The following is a 23818-nucleotide window of genomic DNA, read 5'->3' as shown; positions in this document are numbered from 1 at the left end:
ACTCTGTTGATTGCTATTCTGAATGTTGCTGGGCTGGGTTTGGTTTGGAATTAGAATTGTATTAATTTGTTGGACTGATTAAAATAAAATAAATACAGAATGTTAATCTAATAACTAGGTAAAGTGGATTTAACTTAAAAATGTTTTCTTATTTTAGCAATATGGTTGTTAAAGTTAAGAATTTTTGTGATTTTAGATCATTTGTGAGGGCACCAAAGGGACTTTTGTGTGTGTATGCATGGTGGCGAAGCAGTGCAGTCCTGTATATGTGTTAAACATGCTTGTATTATCATTAAACATCTTTAACTTATCAACAAAAACATCTCTTTCATAAGTAAATAAATATAAATTATATATATGAATGAGGTAGATCCCTTCGACTTGGTCAATTGAAAAGTAGCTCGCCTCCAGAAAAAGTGTTTCATATTAAGGTGGGGGCCACAAAATATTGTCTCTTGGCTGGCGGGTTGCGAGTTTGAGACCCCTAGTCTATATACTTGCTGGTCAGAAGATACAATTAAAGAAACAAGTTAAAATCACTACTTACTTGTACACAAGGCAGCTACTTTTAGTTTGAGACAAACATTTGAAACATTTGTGTTTGTGCACATGCTAAGTAGCGTTGGAGGAGACATCGATAAAACACCCCTCTACCGCAAACATTCCCATCTTCAACTGTGTCGTTTTTCAGTGTCCTTGACGGTGCCTGGTGTAATACACGCAATTTGTTTCCTTTTTTTACGACTACCGACTTAACAACAAAGTATTATAATGTAAATTATGAATTATTAGTCGTCTTATTCTCATTTCACTGATTTGCAACATGTTATTACATCTCTGATGGCAAATACCTTTTCAATTAACCACTCAACAAATAGGCAGTGGGTGTTTTATTGTATTCAACAATGAAGCACTGATATGCAAAAAAAAAAAAAAGTCCTATCTCAAGATAGTCCACAGGTAAATATGTAGCGTTTAACTTAAAACAAAGAGCAGATGGAATACATTGTTAGAAAACAAATATCAAAAACAACAACAAGCCCTATTTTAATCTCAATTAAAGTTTAAATTGGCTTGTTTGTTCACTGTAAGTCTCATCAGAAAGCCCAACGCCAAGGCTTTTTGTTAGCAAATTTGCTGATGAGGTCTTTGAAATCCAATTGTTGCCTTAGCTGACTTTCAATTGTAAGTCTCACAAGGCTATTTATTTAGCCTCTCTTGGCTTGTTGCGGATCTGAGATAGTTCTTAACTAGTTTCAGTTTGCTAAACACCTTTTTTCAACCTGCAACAGTCACGGGTAATGTTATGATACGAAATTCAGTGTAAAACAGTCCCAAATTCTAAATGGTCTCTTTTACTTTGTTGTTGTCAGCTGTTTGTTATTTATTTATTTATTATATTAGGCTATTCAAATGTCCATTTTACCAGAACACATTGAACACATAACGTAACTAACCTTCGTCAGATGCTCACAATGAGTAATTATGAGCATCTGACAAAGGTAATTATTCAGTAATTTTTAAACACTAAGTAGAACGTCAGTGCACCATAATACAATTCAACACAGTCTCTGAATGGGCGCATACTGGAGCACTGTCCGACTGTGAAACACAGTCCACCGTTGAACTATAATGAACTGACAATTTTTTATTTTTTATTAATGAACTGGTGACTTGTCCAGAGTGTAGCGTGGCCAGATGACAGCTAACCCCTGTCAAAGGTGTGTTACAGACATTAAATGAATGAACAAGTAGGCTAATTGTTTCAATCCTCGGTAGTTTTATTATCACCAAAAAGTTTTTGATGTCCTGGGCCCCTGCTCTGCTTCTCCTACTCCTGGCCTCGCTATTTGTGGAGCATCCGAATATGCTGGAGTTTGCTCCCGCTCACCTAATGCAGATGAGGAAGAACCATGGCGGGAGGAACGAACCACTGTGCAAAACTATGAATGAACACATGTGGAGTTATGTACTTAACAAAACAGGTGAAATAACTGAAAACATGTTTTATATTCTAGTTTCTTCAAAATAGCCACCCTTTGCTCTGATTACTGCTTTGCACACTCTTGGCATTCTCTCGATGAGCTTCAAGAGGTAGTCACCTGAAAAGGTTTTCACTTCCCACGTGTCATAGTTCTGATGCCTTCAGTGACAATCTACAATTTATATAGTCATGAAAATAAAAAAAACGCCTTGAAATGAGAAAGTGTGTCTGAACATTTGGGCTGTACTGTATATTAGTTCAGTATATGCATAATCAGGGGCTACTGGGGGCTGTATGTGGGCCCTTAAAATTGTCATCACATTTCCTCCCTACACGACGGCCCGAGTCATGAGTAGGGATGTCTGATAATATCAGGTGGCCAAATATTGGCCTAAGAATGTGATAACAGACCACATCGATATTGTTTTTTCTGCCGATAATTATACTGACATACCGTACTGTACTGTACCCAACTGTGCTGTGCTCCACAAAGCAACAACCTTGCTGCTACTAGTATGTCTGCAGTGTGAATTTATTTCCAAGTTTATCCTCTGGATTATAAAACCAACAATTTGCAATGTGTGGGTAAGAGTACAATTTATGTTTCAGACATGTTTAAGAATTTAAGTTGGAAGTGATTCATGCGTAATTTACCATGTCCCAAAAAAAAGTAGGAAGAAGCGAATAATACCTTTTCTTTTTGTTTAATACTGATGATTTATTCACACAATAAATTCTACTGTGCATATTTAAATTTAGTTCACTGCCTGTGTAAAAGAAAATCAAGTACCTGTAATATGTTTTTGACTGTATTAGTACATAGTTTCATACTTGTACTACAGTATGCTTATTTTTAATCAAATGTTTGTGATACACAGAAATATACAGCTTTACAAATTCTGTTATCAGCATTAATTAGATTTTTATTTGTGAATTTATTCTAAGACTAACATGTCCTACTTGATAGTATATTTTACTCAACTATTGCTAATTTTTAATGACTAATTTGTTGAGGCAAAATATAAAAATTGCATTCTTTTTACATTGCAGTATTTTTCTTAATTTGCACAAACGGTTTGTGAAATGTAAATACTGTAAAAAGTGTAACAATAAAGAATAATGTGTTAATTTTCCACCACATCCATCCATCCATTTTCTACCGCTTGTCCCTCCACATGTCACCAAACATTAGTTTGTGGGAAGAACTGCTGCATATTTTGGTATGTTTGACGTTAGAGATGGGATTTTTGGCTCTTTGAAGTGAGCCGTTCCTTTGAAAGACATTCAAAAAACATTCTCAATATTATAGTTCTTAGTTATTTTTGTTAAGGAAACAATCAATGGTAACAGTTGTACGATAAAATATGAATCAGAATAATTTGCATTTGCAGAAATATTACTGTATTCTGAAATATTGGCTTTAATTTTTTGTTTTTATTGCAAACATTCCATTAGGTGGTGCCATAACCCCATGCTTTGACAGTGGCATCACAATTTAGAATTTTCCCTCACCCAAAAAATAATGTTGCACAAGAGCATTTTAACAATAGACAAAATACACAAATAAGTAAGAATATAATGTATTTTTTAGATATAAAAAGTATAAAATACAGCTAGAATAGAAATTAAGACATAATAAAAATGTAAATACACAATTGTACATGTGTAAGCTTGGAACTACTGTACATAGAGAAATAAACCAGAACACTTAATCAAAAAAAAATATAAGAAGTACAGTACAGGCCAAAAGTTTGGACACACCTTCTCATTCACAACACAACTGATGGTCCCAACCCCATTGATAAAGCAAGCCATTCCAATAATCAACCCTGATAAGGCACACCTGTGAAGTGAAAACCATTTCAAGTGACTACCTCTTGAAGCTCATTGAGAGAATGCCAAGAGTGTGCAAAGCAGTAACCAGAGCAAAGGGTGGCTATTTTGAAGAAACTAGAATATAAAACATGTTTTCAGTTATTTCACCTTTTTTTGTTAAGTACATATCTCCACATGTGTTCATTCATAGTTTTGATGCCTTCAGTGACAATCTACAATGTAAATAGTCATGAAAATAAAGAAAACGCATTGAATGAGAAGGTGTGTCCAAACTTTTGGCCTGTACTGTATAAATTAATATGTTTATTAAAAAAAATAAAATTAAAATAAAAACTCCTAAAGCTTTATATGCATGTGCATAAAAAAAACGGCCCCCAAAGGAACTTCTTTTTCACTTAGAGTCGTACAAAAGACTCTAGTTGATATAAAGTGCTGAGCAATATTGGAAATTGGTAAGAAAGCCTGTGACTTACTTGGTCATGAGAGTCTTCAAGTCTTTGTCGTCACCCTCGAGTAGCTCAAACTTGCTGGTCAGAGTGAGGGAGATCTCAGTCTTGGCCAGTTGGCTGAGGACAGTCTCTCGGCTTGTGTCACTGCTATGAACAGCTCCTTCGCCTCATTTGAACAAAAACATGTATAAATTAATTAACTTCTTTAAATCACTCAGAAAGCTCTCAAGTCAGTACCAAGTAATGTCTCAACATCCGGGACATCTCCCAGGTCCTGCAGGAGCTCATGCAGTAAATCGTTATGGTCTGGTGAGATGGCCTCTAGATGTTCCAAAAGCAGCTGGAGGAATATTTGATTGGCAGGGCAAAGATAAGGTGCAAATCGCAGAAAACTTTTCAACAAACTTACAGAATGAGTATTGATGATCTCCTCGATTGAGATGTAGATGATGGGTTTGCTAAGGGTCACCATGTCTGAATATTCGTCAATATTAAACTTCTCTTCTGGTTCAGGGACATCACAGGCAGCCTGGAAAAACACCCTGCAAAAAAAGTTCAAAAAGTTTGCAGGGTTGGATATTTGGTGATCTAGATAAAAGGTGCAAATGAAAATGTTCCACTTTTGTTAACATGGCAACGTTATAGCTATCGTACGGTATGATGACCAATTCGGAATTTGTTAAATCAGATTTTTTTTTTTTTATGTAGTGGTTCACATTACTAAAAACATCGAGTGACTTCTTTGCATGACTAATGTGAATGGAATGTGTCCAAATATTGACGTCACATGCTGAGCCCTGTGTTTACGGTTCCCGTTTGTGTCAGTCCTGGCATATTTGTGGAAGTTTCAAAAAGTTCGTACAACTCAAGTCAATATTTATTATTTGATGGACAGTAGTAGATTAGGGAAGGCAGCAATAATTTTAGCTATGGTAGTTTGTGGGGTTGCGGGGCACTTGTTTCCACGTCTGTACAGAGAAGTGTGTGGGTTAGGAGGAAGAGAAGATCTAGATTGTAATCACTTATAAAAAAATATATATATTTTTCATCACTGACTGTTTTCTGCTTCTTGTACCATTTACTTTTGCGCATTTCAGTTTTGGCTAAGAATTGTGATGTTTGTCATCTTTCGATTGATGAACGCTACCTGAATGTTCAGACAAAAGATACTTGGGTCTGATTTAAAAAAAAGAAATAATAATAATAATAATTGGGATTGTGCTGTTCACACTAACATGTAAAATTCAGATACAGGTCACGTATTGGCAAAACATTGGAATTGATCTGCAATGCAAATGTAGCCTATATTTTACTTCTTCCAAACCTCAGGGGAAGATTTTGCAGCAGATTCCTAAAAACATTTTAGTTCTGTCATATAATCTTTGACTAGATTTTTTGCACAAAATGAATAAAAATGCTAATGAGGAGAGAAGTTTGGCTCCCCGGGCCTTAGCTCTCTGGAAGTGTGGCCCCTAACAGAAGAAGACGAAGATCATCTTTATCATATCTGCATTTGACCCATCCTCACTTGAGGAATAGTGGGCAGCCATCATGTAGTGCCCAGGGACCGTATCTGGCTTGTCATGGTTCAGCTTCTCTGTCGATAAAGCTCTCCATTGTGGGCAACTCAAAGGGTTGTGTCCTGGTCAAGGACACAACAGCAGCAACTCAGATGGAGGAAGCAGGAATTGAAGCGGGAACTTTCTCATTACTGGACCTGGTATAGTATCAGTACAGACCAAAAGTTTGGACACACCTTCTCATTCACAACACAACTGATGGTCCCAACCCCATTGATAAAGCAAGACATTCCAATAATCAACCCTGACAAAGCACACCTGTGAAGTGAAAACAATTTCAGGTGACTACCTCTTGAAGCTCATCGAGAGAATGCCAAGAGTGTGCAAAGCAGTAATAAGAGCAAAGGGTGGGTATTTTGAAGAAACTAAAATATAAAACATGTTTTCAGTTATTTCACCTTTTTTTTGTTAAGTAAATAACTCCACATGTGTTCATTCATAGTTGTGATGCCTTCAGTGACATCTACAATGTAAATAGTCATGAAAATAAAGAAAACGCATTGAATGAGAAGGTGTGTCCGAACTTTTGGCCTCTATTTTTCTTTTTCTTATTACAAAATAATCTTAGTTTTTTTAGTTACAGTTTACAAAGTCAATAAGTCTCTGGATAAGGAGGCATAAAGGGCAAACCCAAATTATTTAAATAGGAGCTGATAGTAGTTCTTGCTTTTGTTTAGTTGTATACTATCCTCTTTATTTTGTTTAAAATAGTGTACGCAGCATTCAATACCATACATTTATTAATACATTATCTAATTTACAGCAATACTCGCACAATCTAAATTATATTTAAAAACTGTTTTATTGTGTTTACTTTAGTTACTTGCTATAAAATATGTCTTATTTCCATAATCTATTGTATAAATATCTGATCTGAAGCCAAAAATGTTGATCAGGACATCCCTAATTTTCAGTGACTAATGTAAAAAAATAAAAGATGAACAGGAAGTGAGATGATACTTCCACTTTTTCCAACAAGGCCAAATTCTGGTCTGCTTCAAATATACAAACCTGTTTTTGAGAGAACAGATATCACAAATGCTGACTTGGCAAATTCTGCCTTTCCCTTTGCCAAACTGCATGAACTTTTTCCTGTCAGCTCAGTATGTTCCAGGTCTTAGTTGGAATGGCTGTTGCAATAGGGCTGACTGTTTGTCTAAAATGTTCTTACTGGAAAGTCTTTCTGTCTCCTTTGTGTGGAAAACTATCGACTGCATCACATTAACCAAAGATGTATTAAAAAATAGGCATCTGCAGAATCAGCACAATACTAATAGTGAATTCTCACCGAAACTTCTCATATGTCTGAGATATGAAGTTGTTCATAGGCGTCATGTGTGCGTTTTCGCCCTCAAACAGCTTGTTGGCAGCAGCATGCTGGAGCATCTTTGCCACGGACCCCAGGTTGCGTCGCTGGTCAACATGGAGCTGGCCTCCCGCTGACAGGTCAATAATGTCGAATCCATCTGGAGCTACGATGGCAGGATTCATGTAGCGGTAGTAAAGCAGGTTTCCTACAACCTGTAATAGGAAGGAATTGAGGCATACATGGTGATAGAGAGCACAAACAAAATTGGAACAAAAGTGTTTCATGATAAATATTAAATTCATAAGTTATTAAACTGAAGTCTTCTACCTTCAACAGCTCATCTTCTGATGCATCTGGAAACTTTTCATGGAGGCAGTTCTTCAGAACTTTTGCTACGTATCTCATGCCATACCTGCATGCAAAAAATGATTGAACACAAACAAATGTGATTGTAGAAAATGAGAGTCAATCACAAATATTGGACTAATAATTATTTTGGACTATTTATGCCTGTGTTTAAAGAGAGCAATGTTAAACCATTACAATGCATGTCAATAAATAGGTTCTGCACTTGTCCAGTCTTATTAAAGCATTAGCACCATCAACTGGATTTAAAACTTTGGTACTTCCAAGTGTTTCCCCCCAACTTAGAAGCTGAGGACTGTCCCAAGTCAAAGACTACGTTTAAACTGCAGACCAAAGTGGCCCAAATCTGATTTTTTTTTTTTAGATCCGATATTTTCCAGCTGACTCTTTACACTGCAAGTAAAATGTGATTTTTACCAGTCTCCAGTGTAATTGTTCACAGGCCCCAATGTGGCCTCGACGTCACTTGCAATCGCACTTCGATAAAGTGAAAACAAAGGACGTTGACCATAAAATAAGTCGCAACACCTTAAAAATTAGTGTTTTTAACATGAAAGTAAATTAAAGATATATATGATGTATGAATAGATGTATATAGTGTAATATATTTGGAAGGGTTGTAATATTTTTATGGCTGTTAAGTCGAGGAGACACGGACATCAGCACGGATCTACGTTAGCTTTATTTTTCAACTCACATGTAAGCAAATGCGCCACAGCGTCAATTCGGGTCAATCGATATTTCTTCGGGATCAAAATATATATTTATGTATTACATATAGCCTATTATTTGCGCACCGAAAATTTGGTCATACAAAATAGAAACCGAAACGGTAGGTTATGATGAAATATCCATTTCCGCTAGTGACTGCGTCTGAAGCTGACCAAAAAAAAAAATCACATTCAGGTCGCATTGCGTTTGGATTAAAATCACATTTGAAAAGATCGGATTCAGGACAACCTCCTGATGTGGCTTGAATCTGATGCTAAAAGATCAGATTTGAAGCGCTTTGGAGCTTTTAGACTGGCAAAAAAATAATCAGATCTGTGTCACTTGAGGGCAAAAAAATCTGATTTGGTGTGCAAAGGATGGGCCATAGTGTGCAAAAATAACTTACTATAACATCACAAGTCGGGGCTGGGGGGAATAAATCTGCATTACATAATTGAAATACAAAGAAAAATTGTTTTTTTTGCTTGAGATAAAACTGTCAGAAAAGACAAAGACTAGACATGGACATTTGCCAGAGACCAAAACTTACGGGATATTATCCAGAGAGGACACAATGGAGTTAAGAACTTTATCAGTTGCAAAGCGAAGTGCCAGACTGGACGCCTCCAGCCTGTTGCGCACTTCCTCGTGTGACATGGCCTGCTCAGGAGTCACTTCATAAGGTAACTTGCTGTGGCACATAACACAAAGACAGAGTTGTTAACATTTTACTCTTATACAGTACAGGCCAAAAGCTTGGACGCACCTTCTAATTCAATGTGTTTTCTTTATTTTCATGACTATTTACATTGTAGATTGTCACTGAAGGTATCAGAACTATGAATGAACACATTTGAAGTGAAAACCATTTCAGGTGACTACCTCTTGAAGCTCATCGAAGAATGCCAAGAGTGTGCAAAGCAGTAATCAAAGCAAAGGGTGGCTATTTTGAAGAAACTAGAATATAAAACATGATTTCAGTTATTTCACCTTTTTTGTTAAGTACATAACTCCACATGTGTTAATTCATAGTTTTGATGCCTTCAGTGACAATCTACAATGTAAATAGTCATGAATATAAAGAAAACGCATTGAATGAGAAGGTGTGTCCAAACTTTTGGCATGTATTGTATGTCAATTTTTTTTTTAATCTTAAAAACGTATTTTGCACACAAATAAAATTGTCAACTTATTTGACAACTGACCCCCATCCTTTACATAGTCTGACATTGCTTTACTACCTGGCCTCTCCAGTGGCTGTCTCCAGCTGGTTGACCCAGGATTTGTAAACATCCACAGGGTTCGTGTTGATGCCAAGACTTTTGTCCTCAATGATGTCTTTAACCACAGGAGCAAGCAGTTGGCGCAGAGTGTTGTGGCCACGAGCCCCTCTGTTGAAGCTCACCACCATCTTGATGACTGTGGGATTCCCTGTGACGATGTCCTGAATCTGGTCAACTTTAGACCTGAGACCGAGTGAGAACATTACAGTAAATCAGAACCATCCTGTGAACTTGTACCCATCATTTAGAGAGGGGATGTATGCTGCAGGCCTTACTTGATTTCTTCTTCGAGAGCAGTCTTGAATAATTTGAGCAGTAAGTATTCCTCTCGCTGGTTGGAAGCATAATTGTACAAGGTGAAGATCACAGTGTCCATAAACTTTGTGGACCGGTTTTGGGGCATCTGGAAAATGAGTTTGGCCAAGTAGGATGGATTGGTCTGAAAGAGAAGGAAGATCATGTGAGATTATTCATTTGTGAGATACAGAAAGTACACGCTACTGATTTACCTGCAGGAGATAAAAGAGATGTTGGTAGGCCTCCAGTTTCTTTCGTTTTCCTTTACTTAATCCCTTTATTCCCAGTTTGTCAGCTGCAGCCTGGTCATCCGTACTCATTTTATTTTTTACGTTCTTCATTTTTTTATTATGGGACACAACATCCTTTCAGGAGAAACAGAAAATGTGTGCCATTTTCACACAATGATTAAATGACCCAATATTACCGACATCTGCACATATCAAAGCGAGGTTTAGCCACCTGCAGTGTAATCCTGTTCTTCACCAGCAACCCAATCTTAATGTCCATCAGGTTCAAATCCTGCTCCATCTGCTGGTTGGAGCGAATTTTGGTGACCACTTCCTCCTTGAGTCGCGACACTTCCTGCTCCTCCTGCAGATCCAAAGTGCTCTGCTCCAGCAGGTGGACAAACTTGCGCACTACTGATAAGGGTGGGTCCTTGGCTCCAGCTTGTTTGTACATAAAGATAAATTGGACTTACAATACACTTTTTTTTTAACATTGACAAATAAATCCAGGGACATATGCTGACTTACTCAGGGTTCTATAGTCGTCTCTGGCTTTATTGGCCTTTAGAAAAGCCTGTATAGTCACAATGTCCTTCTCCTATGGACAAAAAAACATGTAAACACGTGAAAATGTAACATTTAAATACAGTTTGAAGGAGAGAATCCACCTAGATCCTTATATTCTAAGGCGGTCTAAAATGATGAGGTTTAAGTTTAACAATGTATTCTAAAAAAACAGGAGTAACTACAAACAATAGAAACACCACAGCTGTGAGAATGAACTGCGCTATCTAAAGGTCTAAGCAGTCTCTAAATTGGTCGCACGTCTCTCATGCTTGTGCCTACCTAGGTTTCATATCCTTGACAGTTAAGTTAATATGATGTGTGTGCCGAGCACGCACACATTTTCTTCCACTCTCTTTCCAGGCTGGTACTTTACGACACCATTAAACTACAGAAAATAGTATGTGTGTAAGAGAAGAAGGAAGGCCAATGCTAAGACGTTCCATTCTGCTTCTTACAAGAAGTGTTTTCATATAAGAGCTGTCTCAAAGCTAATTAATACGCATCAAGTTGCAAGCAAATATTTTAGATACTATACAAGCAATGGTTGGCGTAGCAAAATCTGAAAATCCGACCAAAAACATCTGGTCTTGCTAAAGATTGACACAACTGTGTTTCCCAACCAATGGAACTACAAAAAGTTAAAATAATGTCCAAACAGTGGACCATGAACATATGGAAACACTGCTCATGGTGTGTTTGACAGAACAGCAGATAAATAGATAGAATTAGATAACGTGGACGGTAAATACTAGGGGTGTCAAATTTTGTTTTAATTAATTGCGATTCTAATTTGTAACGTAATATATATATATATATATATATATATATATATATATATATATATATATATATATATATATATATATATATATATACATACAGGTAAAAGCCAGTAAATTAGAATATTTTGAAAAACTTGATTTATTTCAGTAATTGCATTCAAAAGGTGTAACTTGTACATTATATTTATTCATTGCACACAGACTGATGCATTCAAATGTTTATTTCATTTAATTTTGATGATTTGAAGTGGCAACAAATGAAAATCCAAAATTCCGTGTGTCACAAAATTAGAATATTACTTAAGGCTAATACAAAAAAGGGATTTTTAGAAATGTTGGCCAACTGAAAAGTATGAAAATGAAAAATATGAGCATGTACAATACTCAATACTTGGTTGGAGCTCCTTTTGCCTCAATTACTGCGTTAATGCGGCGTGGCATGGAGTCGATGAGTTTCTGGCACTGCTCAGGTGTTATGAGAGCCCAGGTTGCTCTGATAGTGGCCTTCAACTCTTCTGCGTTTTTGGGTCTGGCATTCTGCATCTTCCTTTTCACAATACCCCACAGATTTTCTATGGGGCTAAGGTCAGGGGAGTTGGCGGGCCAATTTAGAACAGAAATACCATGGTCCGTTAACCAGGCACGGGTAGATTTTACGCTGTGTGCAGGCGCCAAGTCCTGTTGGAACTTGAAATCTCCATCTCCATAGAGCAGGTCAGCAGCAGGAAGCATGAAGTGCTCTAAAACTTGCTGGTAGACGGCTGCGTTGACCCTGGATCTCAGGAAACAGAGTGGACCGACACCAGCAGATGACATGGCACCCCAAACCATCACCCAACCATGCAAATTTTGCATTTCCTTTGGAAATCGAGGTCCCAGAGTCTGGAGGAAGACAGGAGAGGCACAGGATCCACGTTGCCTGAAGTCTAGTGTAAAGTTTCCACCATCAGTGATGGTTTGGGGTGCCATGTCATCTGCTGGTGTCGGTCCACTCTGTTTCCTGAGATCCAGGGTCAACGCAGCCGTCTACCAGCAAGTTTTAGAGCACTTCATGCTTCCTGCTGCTGACCTGCTCTATGGAGATGGAGATTTCAAGTTCCAACAGGACTTGGCGCCTGCACACAGCGCAAAATCTACCCGTGCCTGGTTTACGGACCATGGTATTTCTGTTCTAAATTGGCCCGCCAACTCCCCTGACCTTAGCCCCATAGAAAATCTGTGGGGTATTGTGAAAAGGAAGATGCAGAATGCCAGACCCAAAAACGCAGAAGAGTTGAAGGCCACTATCAGAGCAACCTGGGCTCTCATAACACCTGAGCAGTGCCAGAAACTCATCGACTCCATGCCACGCCGCATTAACGCAGTAATTGAGGCAAAAGGAGCTCCAACCAAGTATTGAGTATTGTACATGCTCATATTTTTCATTTTCATACTTTTCAGTTGGCCAACATTTCTAAAAATCCCTTTTTTGTATTAGCCTTAAGTAATATTCTAATTTTGTGACACACGGAATTTTGGATTTTCATTTGTTGCCACTTCAAATCATCAAAATTAAATGAAATAAACATTTGAATGCATCAGTCTGTGTGCAATGAATAAATATAATGTACAAGTTACACCTTTTGAATGCAATTACTGAAATAAATCAAGTTTTTCAAAATATTCTAATTTACTGGCTTTTACCTGTATAAGTATATATTTTTTTCTTTTTCTTTTTTAATCTGTCCTGTCCAGCCACTCAGGCAAATAATGTTGTTGTAGATGCCCATATATGCTGTACAGATTTTCTTTAGCTAAGAGAAATGTTGGATATTTCAATTGTTGTTATTTGTATTTGACTTTATTACGTGTTTGGGTAGCATTTTATTAAACAAAACCCGTTTTCTTTTAAGTAATATAGAAATTTATCAGATATGTTTATCTATGTTTATGGAGGAATGTAGTTTTTCTTAGAACTGGCACCCAATGTTATTTAAAAAGTATTGATTTTAAATCGAGAATTGATTCTAAATCAAAAATGGATTCTGAATCGAATCGTTACCCTCAAGAATCGGAGCAAATATTGTGGTGCACAAAGATTCTCAGCCCTAGTAAATACTGTACATTATTATTACATTCCTTCACAAAAGTCCTACAGTTGTTAAGTCATTGTAATGATTTCCTTATGTAATAGTTATATGAGAAAAGTGTGCTGTTTTGGGGAGCAACCACAAATTATCAATCAATCAATCAATCTTTATTTATATAGCCCTAAATCACAAGTGTCTCAAAGGGCTGCACAAGCCACAACGACATCCTCGGTACAAAGCCCACATACGGGCAAGGAAAAACTCACCCCAGTGGGACGTCGATGTGAATGACTATGAGAAACCTTGGAGAGGACCGCATATGTGGGTAACCCCCCCCCCCCTCTAGGGGAGACCGAAAGCAATGGATGTCGAGTGGGTCTGACATAATATTGTGAGAGTCCAGTCCATAGTGGATCCAACATAATATTAAGAGTAAGAAGAAGAAATTAAATTGATTTTATTTCAATGGTAATTTGAGATACAAGTGTTTTGAATTAAGAGATCCGTCAGAGAACCAATAAGCTTGTAAGTTGAGGTATTACTGTATGTCTACATAGTACAATTGTTACTCACATGGTCTTTGAAGTACTGCAGACGTTCATTGTATTTACGTTTGGCCTTCCACATTTTTACCAAGGACTGAATCTAAAAGAAACACCGAAAAATATTATGTTTTGAAACTATTTAAAATGGTAATATGAATGACAACAAGCAAAAAAAAAGTATCACCTTGACAACCGAGGCAACATTTCTATGAAGTAGTTTCATTCTGTCCTTGTATATTTGTCTCTGTTTGTAACCTCTCCAGCAAGCCTGTGGGAGAGACGTATTACACACATGTACCAGGTAAAGACACCTAATTGAATGTAAGAAATGCTACAGTTAATCCACAAAGTACAGCGCTTCACTTTTTCTAAATTTTTTGTTACAGCTTTATTTCCAAACTATTCATAATTTTTTGTCCACAAAAATTCTACACACAATACCCTATAATGACAATTTGAAAAACTTAAAATTTTTTGCTCCGAGGTACTTGAACTCCTCCACTTGGGGCAAGATCTCCTCCCCAACCCGGAGATGGCACTCCACCCTTTTCCGGGCGAGAACCATGGACTCGGACTTGGAGGTGCTGATTCTCATCCCATACCTCGGAGTCTTGTTCACGAGTGAGGGAAGAGTGGATCGTGAGATCGACAGGCGGATCGGTGCGGCGTCTTCAGTAATGCGGACGCTGTATCGATCTGTTGTGGTGAAGAAGGAGCTGAGCCGGAAGGCAAAGCTCTCAATTTACCGGTCGATCTACGTTCCCATCCTCACCTATGGTCATGAGCTTTGGGTTATGACCGAAAGGACAAGATCACGGGTACAAGCGGCCGAAATGAGTTTCCTCCGTCGGGTGGCGGGGCTCTCCCTTAGAGATAGGGTGAGAAGCTCTGTCATCCGGGGGGAGCTCAAAGTAAAGCCGCTGCTCCTCCACATCGAGAGGAGCCAGATGAGGTGGTTCGGGCATCTGGTCAGGATGCCACCCGAGCGCCTCCCTAAGGAGGTGTTTAGGGCACGTCCGACCGGTAGGAGGCCACGAGGAAGACCCAGGACACGTTGGGAAGACTATGTCTCCCGGCTGGCCTGGGAACGCCTCGGGATCCCCCGGGAGGAGCTGGACGAAGTGGCTGGGGAGAGGGAAGTCTGGGCTTCCCTGCTTAGGCTGCTGCCCCCGCGACCCGACCTCGGATAAGCGGAAGAAGATGGATGGATGGATGGAAAATGTTTTGCAAATTTATTAAAAATTAAAAAACTAAGAAATTGCATGTACGAAAGTATTCACAGCCTTTGCCATGAAGCTCAAAAGTGAGATCAGGTCATGCTTACGACGCAGAGTTTAAACTCAAGGCAATCAGTCACGCAGTAGAAAACGGGAATAGAGCAGCCGGGTGGATTGACAAAAGAACTCCAGCCGCTGGATATTGCTGTCAACAGGGCATTCAAAGCTAGACTGCGAACAGCGTGGGAACAGTGGATGACAGAAGGCGAACACACGTTCACCAAGACAGCGCCGGAAGACATACGCCACTATCTGCCAGTGGATCGTAAATGCCTAGGCTGATATATCAGTCTCAACTGTGGTCCGAGCTTTTAGGAAGGCAAGAATTGTCACTGAACTGCTAGACAACAGCAGCGACACTGACTCCATTAATGACGACTTCGACGAGACGGAGCCGGGCATGTTGGATGCCGTATTTGCCCAACTGTTTCATTCGGACACTGAAAAAGAAGAATTTGAGGGATTCGTGGATGAGGAATAACTTCATAAAGTGAGCTTTACATATTTTGTGTGTTGTGTTGTGTGACATTAACATTTGAGCAACGTTGAGTTATTGATATTATTATTGCTCTGCACTATTTTGAGTGTTACTATTTTGTGATTGCACGTTTGATTTATCGTAACACGAGTAAATCAGCTGTTAATTTATTTTGGGAGTGAACAGAGTTGTTAGAACGCTGGTTTGTAATCTATTAATAAAGTTTGACTGACCTGACTGTTTTGTTGACATTCCCTTTAGCGCAACTCCATCTAATGGATGCATAGGTGCGCCTTATAATCCGGTGCGCCTTATATGTGAACAAAGTTTTGAAATATGCCATTCATTGAAGGTGCGCCTTATAATCCGGTGCGCCTTATAGTGCGGAAAATACGGTACATGTGTTTTTAGTTTTTTGTTTTTAATAAATTTGCAAATAACTCTAAAAAATAAATAAATGTTTTTTACATTTTCATTATCAATCAATCAATGTTTACTTATATAGCCCTAAATCACGAGTGTCTCAAAGGGCTGCACAGGCCACAACGACATCCTCGGCTCAGATCCCACATCAGGTGGGTATCGTGTGTATTCCATTTTGGAATAAGGCTGTAACATAAAATGTGGAAAAAGTGAAGCAATGTGAATACTTTCTGGATGCACTGTACATGTCTGAATGTCACATACTGCACTAACAATGTCTTGCAAGCTTTAATAAAACACTACCTGCAATTTAATGGCATGGGGTTCTTGTTGACGCAAATACTCCATTCTCTGAGCGTGCTTTCGTCTGCTCAGAAAACCTCGGATTCTCGCCTGCAACCTTGTCACAAAAAGCTCATTGGCCAACCACAGCTGTTCCCGGTTATATTCTGCAGTTACACAACTGACAACACTCTGAATGGAAGAACACATTTTTCATATTTAAGCAATTTAACTTCCGGAGCACCAGCAAATCAAATACATGTGCAAAGCACTGGCTATATAATTCAGCATTGTACCTGAATTTCCTCTTTACTGAGGTGGCCACAATTGTGTTCAAACTTTTCTGGCTCCTCCCAAATACCCTGTCCTGTCTCCAGGTTATAGTAGTAGTCATTTCTGTCATTAATGCAGTGTTTCAGCCACACACTATCAGCACTACCTATAGGAAAATGCACAAGGACATTGGTTTCTTTAATATGGAGGACTATTATGTTGGATGACTTAATTACCTTCAGCTGCCTTTTTTGTTTGTCTTTCTGCCAGTTCGCCCTGATACATGTCAGCACATTCAGAGAGCAGTGATCGCAGTCCTGCGTTTGGCGATTGCAGAGCCTGCAGTGTATTCTGGGAGTCACCCTCTGTCACCATCTTGTTGATGTCAGCTAGTGCTCTAGCCACTAACAAAACAAAAGAGGGTTGTGCTGAGTCGATATCAAAACAGACACAAGAGTGTCTGTAACGTTACTCATATATTGTATTGGATGCCCACAAAAGAATTGGGAAGTCATACCAGAAGAATGTCACAATGACGTAGCTGCTGACAGATGAATTAATCAAAGTGGAACCTCGATTTACAAACCCTTCTATTTTCGGTTTCCAAACTTTTAGATCGCGCCAAATATGCTCCTTTGTGCAAACCATGTTTCTGTATCTGAACTAGGGTTGTACCGATATCAATATTTTGGTACCGGTACCAAAATGTATTTCGATACTTTTCATAATAAAGGGAGCAACCAAAAAAAAAAAGGAATTATTGGCTTTATTTTAACAGAAAATATTTTGATACATTAAACATGTTTCTTATTGCAATTAAAATAAGAATAGTGAACATTATAGACAACTACTCTTTTAGTAGTAAGTAAGCAAACAAAGGCTTCTAATTTGGCTGCTGACGTATTCAGTGTCATATTGTCATTTCTAATTCTATTATTTTGTCAAAATTATGAGGGACAAGCGGATTTATATTAATCTACTTTTTGTGCTTGCTTGTATTGAAGAGATTGAGGAAGCTGGCTTCAAACCCACAGTAAGTTTTCAATTGTGATGAGAACAGACTTATGGAAAAAGATGCCCAAGTGGACTTATTTCCCAGCTGAGAAGACTACCTGTCAGTGGCACCTCTTCCAGAGCACACAGACACACACACAGCCTCTCCCGCCATCCCCTCCCTTCTCTCCCTCTGTCTGCTGTTTCTTTCCCTTTCGTGAGCCAAAGGAGCAGCTTACGAGGACATTTGGCGATATTAATTTACTGTAAGTGGGTTCTAATTTTTAAAATGTTTATCATTGTAGCAATTTGGTTGTTAATGTTTAGAATATTTATGGCACCAAAGGGACTTCTGTGTGTGCGCGTGTAGGCAGAGCAGCGCATGCACGACAGTTCAGCTTGTTGTTGTTTTGTCTTGTTGATAAAGACAGTTGATTCATCACCTCCTTGTTATGTTTGTTTGCTTTTCAGTACAATATAACACTTTATTTTGTGTTTAAAGTGTACAAACCTTAACTAAAATAGGGACTTTTGTCAAGGCTGGAACCCATAATTCATATTTACATTGTTTCTAATGGAGAAATGTGCTTCACTATGCAAACTTTTTGATTTACAAAACATGATCTAGAACCAAATAAGTTTGTAAATCAAGGTTCCACTGTATTTAATATATAATATACAAAGGTCACAATATCTGTGTAAAGGAGCTGGAAATAACATTTTCCAACGTAAAAAGCTGTTTAGTGCGATGTTTGAGAATTGATCACTAATTTGTTTTGGGAAATTAATTGGACATTTACTAAAATCTTCTATTGCTGAAGCTGTAGGTTTAATGAATTTCATTTGTGTTCACATACTTGTGAGAGCCTCCTCTTCATCCTTGTTGGCTCGATGTATAGCCTCTTGGATTTGGTCCAGCCACAGTACAGCAGATTCATCTCCAGATGTCTGCAATCACAGAAAATATATTTTCTTAGATACAGTATGTACTCAAAAGTACTCAAAAATAATTGCTTCAATTTAATTTAGTTTAGTTCAGTTTGTACCAAGATAACCATGACAGCAGAAAAAAATGTTTGTTCAATCCAACTTTTCAATTTCTTTTTAGGCTAATTTTAGAGAACTCTGGAGAGGGATAAGGCAATCTCCGACCACAGGGCCGACAGGAAGGAAGTCACCATTAACTTTTGGGACTAAAAATAACATGTTTATATCTGCATCTGTTGGGTTAGTTTCTCATTAAACTATTCTCAACAATTGGTTATATAAAAGTTTAATTTGAAGAAAATTAATAACTTGATAGCCTTATCTTCCTATACACAAGACTACTGTATGGTATTGCAACAACAACAAAAAACATGAAATGTGTTCACTGCACTGCATTAAATTAAAGTGGATGGTCCCTGTAATGAAAGAACATTCAGTAGCAGCATTATATTGCTTAATTCTGATATATAACCAAAACAATGTTTATATAAATACAGTGTGTAGCATATATCACAGCATATGATAAACCATGAAGCTGTATCCTCCCTCCCTCGTGAGTCAGAGGGTCGTTACTGACGCAGGCAGCTCGGGAATTCTGTTTTCAAGGCTGGACAGGAAACGTGCTTGCAGCACCGAACAAACAGACAAGCTCTCGTTGTATGTATACTGTGAGGAAGCCAAGCTTGAGTACACATCGCTTGCAGTTGTACTTTAGCATGGGAGAGATGCACCAACGCGGATTTCATCGGTGGAGAACTGCTGCACTTACTGAATAACACGAAAAACCCAAGAACATTTACATTTTCTCCATCCAAGAGCGATGGCGGAAATTTTAGCTGGATTTTTCATTTGTCTCCTAGCAGCAGTTCCAACTATCCAGGATGATGGTGAGTACCATTTGCTAAATATAAATAAACCTAGCCTCATTGCAATGACGGTGTTTACAATGGCAATTTTGTACTTAGGACAGTTAGAAATCATTGTAAAGAGAAAACCCAAAATAACTATTAGTGAAACTACCAAATTAAAACACTAAGGGCCTGATCTAATAAAGGTTTGCATGTACTAAAACGTGTGCAAACTTGATAGCACATGCAAAGATTATCTACTAAACTTGAGCACAGAGAATTGCGTCTTTTACTGAGCAGAATATTTAGCGCAATCTGTTAGCGTCCAATGCAGAATATAGGTTGCTTAGAACGCCCACAATACTGGAAGAAGATGCAAATATAATCCTTCAGCACGTGCAGTGTAATCTACCATGGCTGATCAGTGTTCTGTGAGCGCTATTTTGCATGTTAGCATGTCTGAAAAGTATGTGCAAATTGATACAGTTCCGCACACGGCTGTGAGAAGGGAGGTGCTCATGCTGCCAAAATAGACGATGGACAGAGAAACTTCTGGCCTGTCAACATAATTGGACTTTCATAACTAAAACAAGTCTAATGGTCAATTCAGCAATATATTACAATTTTATAGCTGATCTAAAACAAATTCAATTGATGCGTTTGGTTACTTATTTCTGTGTTTTCATTATGAAGTGATGTAGCTTAAATATAGCATATCTTTATTGAATAATCAGGCAATAAAAACATTGTTTTTTCATCCATACAGGGAATATAACCAGTCCCACAAACAGAACCAAAGTGGATCCAAAATCTTTCAAAGGCAAGACATACCAACATAATCTGACCAAGCAGCTGTCTATCAGCCTGCATCCCAGTGGAGACCCCTGGCTGGATGTGGACACAGACGATGCTGCGGCAGCATACACTACAGGGATTTTAAGCACCTGGGTTCTTCCATTCTCCTACATGCTAGCTATGCTTGTGGGTATACCCTCCAACGCCTACATTCTCGCTTTTCTCAGAGTGAGACTTCGAACCAAGTCCTTGTCCACAGTTGTGCTTTATCTGAACCTGGCCTTGTCTGACCTGCTGCTCCTGCTCTCCCTGGCACTACGTGTTCACTACCATTTTAGCGGAAATAACTGGGTATTTGGGGAAATCTCGTGCAGACTGATGACAGCCTTGTTTTATGGCAATGTCTACTGCTCAGCACAGACTATAGCATGCATCAGTCTGAAGCGCTACCTGGCTGTGGTTAAGCCCTTCTTGTACAGGAGGCTGGCCAAGACAGCACTAGCAGCGTGGGCGTGCCTCATCGTGTGGTTCCTATTCGGAGCAGCTATTGTTCCAGAGCTCTTGGTTAGGCAAAGCTATTGGCTTGCTCAGATGGGCGTCACCACCTGTCATGATGTGCTTCCCCTTGAAGAAAAATCCCATTCACTTTTGGTGCCATACAGACTGATGCTGGTTTGTCTGGGCTTTGTAGTTCCCTTTATAATTTCACTCTTTGCACAGGCATCAGTGGTATATCACCTTGGACAATCTGGATGTGACTGGAGACCTTTCATCAGGGTCAGTACTCTGGTTTTCCTCATCTTCGTGGTGTGTTTTTTGCCCAGCGGCATCCTGCACATCGCGCACTACGTCTGCCTGTTTTACAGCGGGGACGACAAACTGTACGGATACTACAGAGGCGCTGTATGTCTCTGCTGCTTCCACAGTTGTTTGGACCCCTTCCTGTGTTTGCTCCTTTCTAAATCAGCTACATCAGAGTTACAATTCATCTCCGTCCGCAGGATCCCAGAGAGGCTGGCTGTTATGATATGTGAATGATTGTGTGCAAAGAGAAGGCGTTGCCTTGCGGGACCATTGTTGGAACACAGCAGGGAAGCATAACTTCAGAAACACACTCCAGACACTAACTGGAAACCGGGAAATAAAAAAAGTTGATAAGAGCTGTAACAACATGTACAGCATTAAGGCAGTAATACGCGGCATTGTAATTAATGTTGTTGGTATAGTTTTAAATATGTGTACATTATAATCAACTGTCAGACATCAATCAATAAACTAAAAGACAAGAGGTGAACATGGATTTGCTCCACAGTACTGTATATTCGCACTACGTAGTGGAGAAGATGATGCATCATGATTTCAGCAACCCTTTACCATTATAACATTAAAAAAATTAAGAAAAACTAAGAAAAAGAGGGCAGATGTGATTTTCCAACTTTACAGCTTAAGAACTGTCATTAAACAGAAAATCATGTCCGAGAAAAAAGTTGACATTGATTTTCTTTTTCTTACATGGCAACAAAACTAATAAAATTTTAGTACCTGGCAGATGTGTAATTTGGTATAGTGTAAGATGTCATGGTAGTGTTTGGCCGTGGCTGGGTTCACCCCTGACAACTTGGCTGTGGGGAGGAGCAGGGCTGCAAGTGTCTGCTGATGATCTCCAGAGTTCAATGCTTCATTGATCTCCGCTATAGCTATGATGCCTGGAGGGAGGATGAAAAGGGGTTTAATTCATTGTCCAATGAATTAAACATAGATTGAATCATGAATTTGCACAACATTAAAACCTAGGCTGTATTATGGAAAACATTGACAACTTTCTTACGTTCATGCTCTTCCTGGACCTTAATGTTGACTTCGTCGATGCACTTTTGAACATCATTCCAGGTAAGGAACTCTTGTCTTTTGGCAAGTGTCTCCACCCGCTCTTCGATAAGAGTGTCAGCATACCTTATGAAGTGAACCAAGTAGAGGTTAGACAAATGCTTCAAAAATAAAAAAAAATAGACACCAAATAAATATAGGGATGGGTACCTTTTCACGTTTGAATCGATACTAATTCCCACTCACACTCAATGATACCAATGTTCAGTTATATTGTGTTTGTTCAGATGTGTAATAAATATTTAAAAAAATAATAATAATAATTTTTTTTAATTTAACATTTCAGCAGTGCTGTCCAGTTATCTTTTTTAATTACACTTCTGTTATGTACAGATTTAGTGACTTTACATGCAGTTGCAATTATAAGCCATTACATGGCAGTACATTAGTGAATAGACTACAGAGCATTGCCATAGCCAGGAAGGAGTCTTGGCCATTATGTTGAATGTGCCAGTCTTTTCTTTTGTTAAGGCCTACAAAGTGTTTATACTAGGGATTTAACAGTATTGATTTTTGAGTTATCACAGTATTGGGGTTTCAAAATCTACACAATAATGACGTGATATATGATGGCATCAAACGAAAACTTGGAAAGTGTAGGTTTTTTCTGGCGCTTTTGCGTTGGCTGGTCTTAAAATAAACTACATTTCCCATTAACTTCTGCGTGGATTTTGGGGGGTTCTCTCTCGGATTGCCAGTCCAGATGTTCACCGCGCACCCGCATAAGTTGCCGGGACTCGCTGTATTAGCAACACTATAATTTGTACTAGCACTCCTTTTTTTTTTTTTTTTTAAATAAACTGTTCAGTAAGAATAAGTAAGTCCAAAGCATACAACTTTTATGTTATGCATCCTTTTTAGACTAGACCACGACACAGGGACCGTAACACGAACAGACAAACACTGGTGAAAACATAACCTCTTTAGCGTAGAAAATAAAGCATGCACATTTGTTTGGAGCGTTCCAAGCTAAAACAGACTCAGTCAAGGCGCACCGCACTAAAGAAAAATATATTTGAAGCCGTTGAGGCTAAACATCAGTCGGTGTATGTTTAGCAGCGTGTACAAAAAATAAAATATGCTCTGAGTAGGTGTGTTGCATTTGATCTACTAACACAAAGGTACCTGTTCAAGTACTCTTGGTCCATGTTCGTAAAGCCCAGAGGAGAGTCTGTTAGTTGCTCAATCACAGCCTGTGGATCTTTGGTATCCAGCACCTCGTTGAGCACAGCGACTGCTGATAGCATCTCCACAGCTACACTCAACTCTTCGTGACTCAGGCCGGCCTAAACGGTAAAGGAGAAATGCAGGAGGTGACCCTTGACCACAAGGCATGTACCACACAGACAAACGGTCTGTGTTGATCAAATAATAGCAACCATGATGGTATCATATCCTACCCGTCCCCCTTGCAGCTGCAAACTAAAAAGCTCATCCTGATACAGATTGGCAGCTGTTGGGTAAACAATAGTAAGCTGGGCTTCGGGGTTCATGAGCTCCTCGGCCGTCTCAGATGCATCTCCAAGACGAATGGCAGTATTGATTGAGGAAACTGCTTCAAGTTCTA

The 23818-nt window shown here is 38.8% G+C and overlaps 2 protein-coding genes across 2 annotated transcripts in view; one reads left to right on the top strand and one right to left on the bottom strand.

The window, feature by feature from the left end:
• The window catches only part of iqgap2 (IQ motif containing GTPase activating protein 2), a 95066-nt gene that overhangs the window by 7606 nt on the left and 63642 nt on the right, over positions 1–23818 (bottom strand). Inside the window, exons 12-32 of the mRNA XM_061986533.2 lie at positions 23652–23815; positions 23377–23537; positions 22193–22317; positions 21907–22070; positions 18592–18682; positions 16978–17145; positions 16765–16907; positions 16490–16660; positions 14193–14276; positions 14037–14108; positions 10574–10643; positions 10278–10486; positions 10028–10180; positions 9794–9957; positions 9477–9701; positions 8786–8926; positions 7486–7570; positions 7138–7370; positions 4679–4811; positions 4507–4609; positions 4294–4435 (exon numbers count right to left, since the gene is read on the bottom strand). Coding sequence (XP_061842517.1) covers positions 4294–4435; positions 4507–4609; positions 4679–4811; positions 7138–7370; positions 7486–7570; positions 8786–8926; positions 9477–9701; positions 9794–9957; positions 10028–10180; positions 10278–10486; positions 10574–10643; positions 14037–14108; positions 14193–14276; positions 16490–16660; positions 16765–16907; positions 16978–17145; positions 18592–18682; positions 21907–22070; positions 22193–22317; positions 23377–23537; positions 23652–23815 — 3001 coding nt within the window. The remainder of the gene's footprint in view (positions 1–4293; positions 4436–4506; positions 4610–4678; positions 4812–7137; positions 7371–7485; positions 7571–8785; positions 8927–9476; positions 9702–9793; positions 9958–10027; positions 10181–10277; positions 10487–10573; positions 10644–14036; positions 14109–14192; positions 14277–16489; positions 16661–16764; positions 16908–16977; positions 17146–18591; positions 18683–21906; positions 22071–22192; positions 22318–23376; positions 23538–23651; positions 23816–23818) is intronic.
• Positions 19398–21927, top strand: f2rl2 (coagulation factor II (thrombin) receptor-like 2). Its single transcript, XM_061986536.1, has 2 exons — positions 19398–19608; positions 20336–21927. Exons 1-2 carry the CDS (start codon positions 19542–19544, stop codon positions 21400–21402), a joined length of 1134 nt encoding a protein of 377 aa, XP_061842520.1. The 5' UTR covers positions 19398–19541; the 3' UTR covers positions 21403–21927.

Source organism: Nerophis lumbriciformis, linkage group LG12 (genome assembly GCF_033978685.3).
Source record: "Nerophis lumbriciformis linkage group LG12, RoL_Nlum_v2.1, whole genome shotgun sequence".
Lineage (NCBI taxonomy): Eukaryota > Metazoa > Chordata > Actinopteri > Syngnathiformes > Syngnathidae > Nerophis > Nerophis lumbriciformis.
This window is presented reverse-complemented; position numbering and strand designations above follow the sequence as displayed.

What these genes read in the sequence shown, in the direction of transcription:
- f2rl2 (XM_061986536.1), top strand. Translation starts at nt 19,542, where the DNA reads ATGGCGGAAATTTTAGCTGGATTTTTCATTTGTCTCCTAGCAGCAGTT. An exon ending in TCCAACTATCCAGGATGATG is followed by an intron (nt 19,609 to 20,335) that starts GTGAGTACCATT and finishes TCATCCATACAG; the next exon opens with GGAATATAACCAGTCCCACA.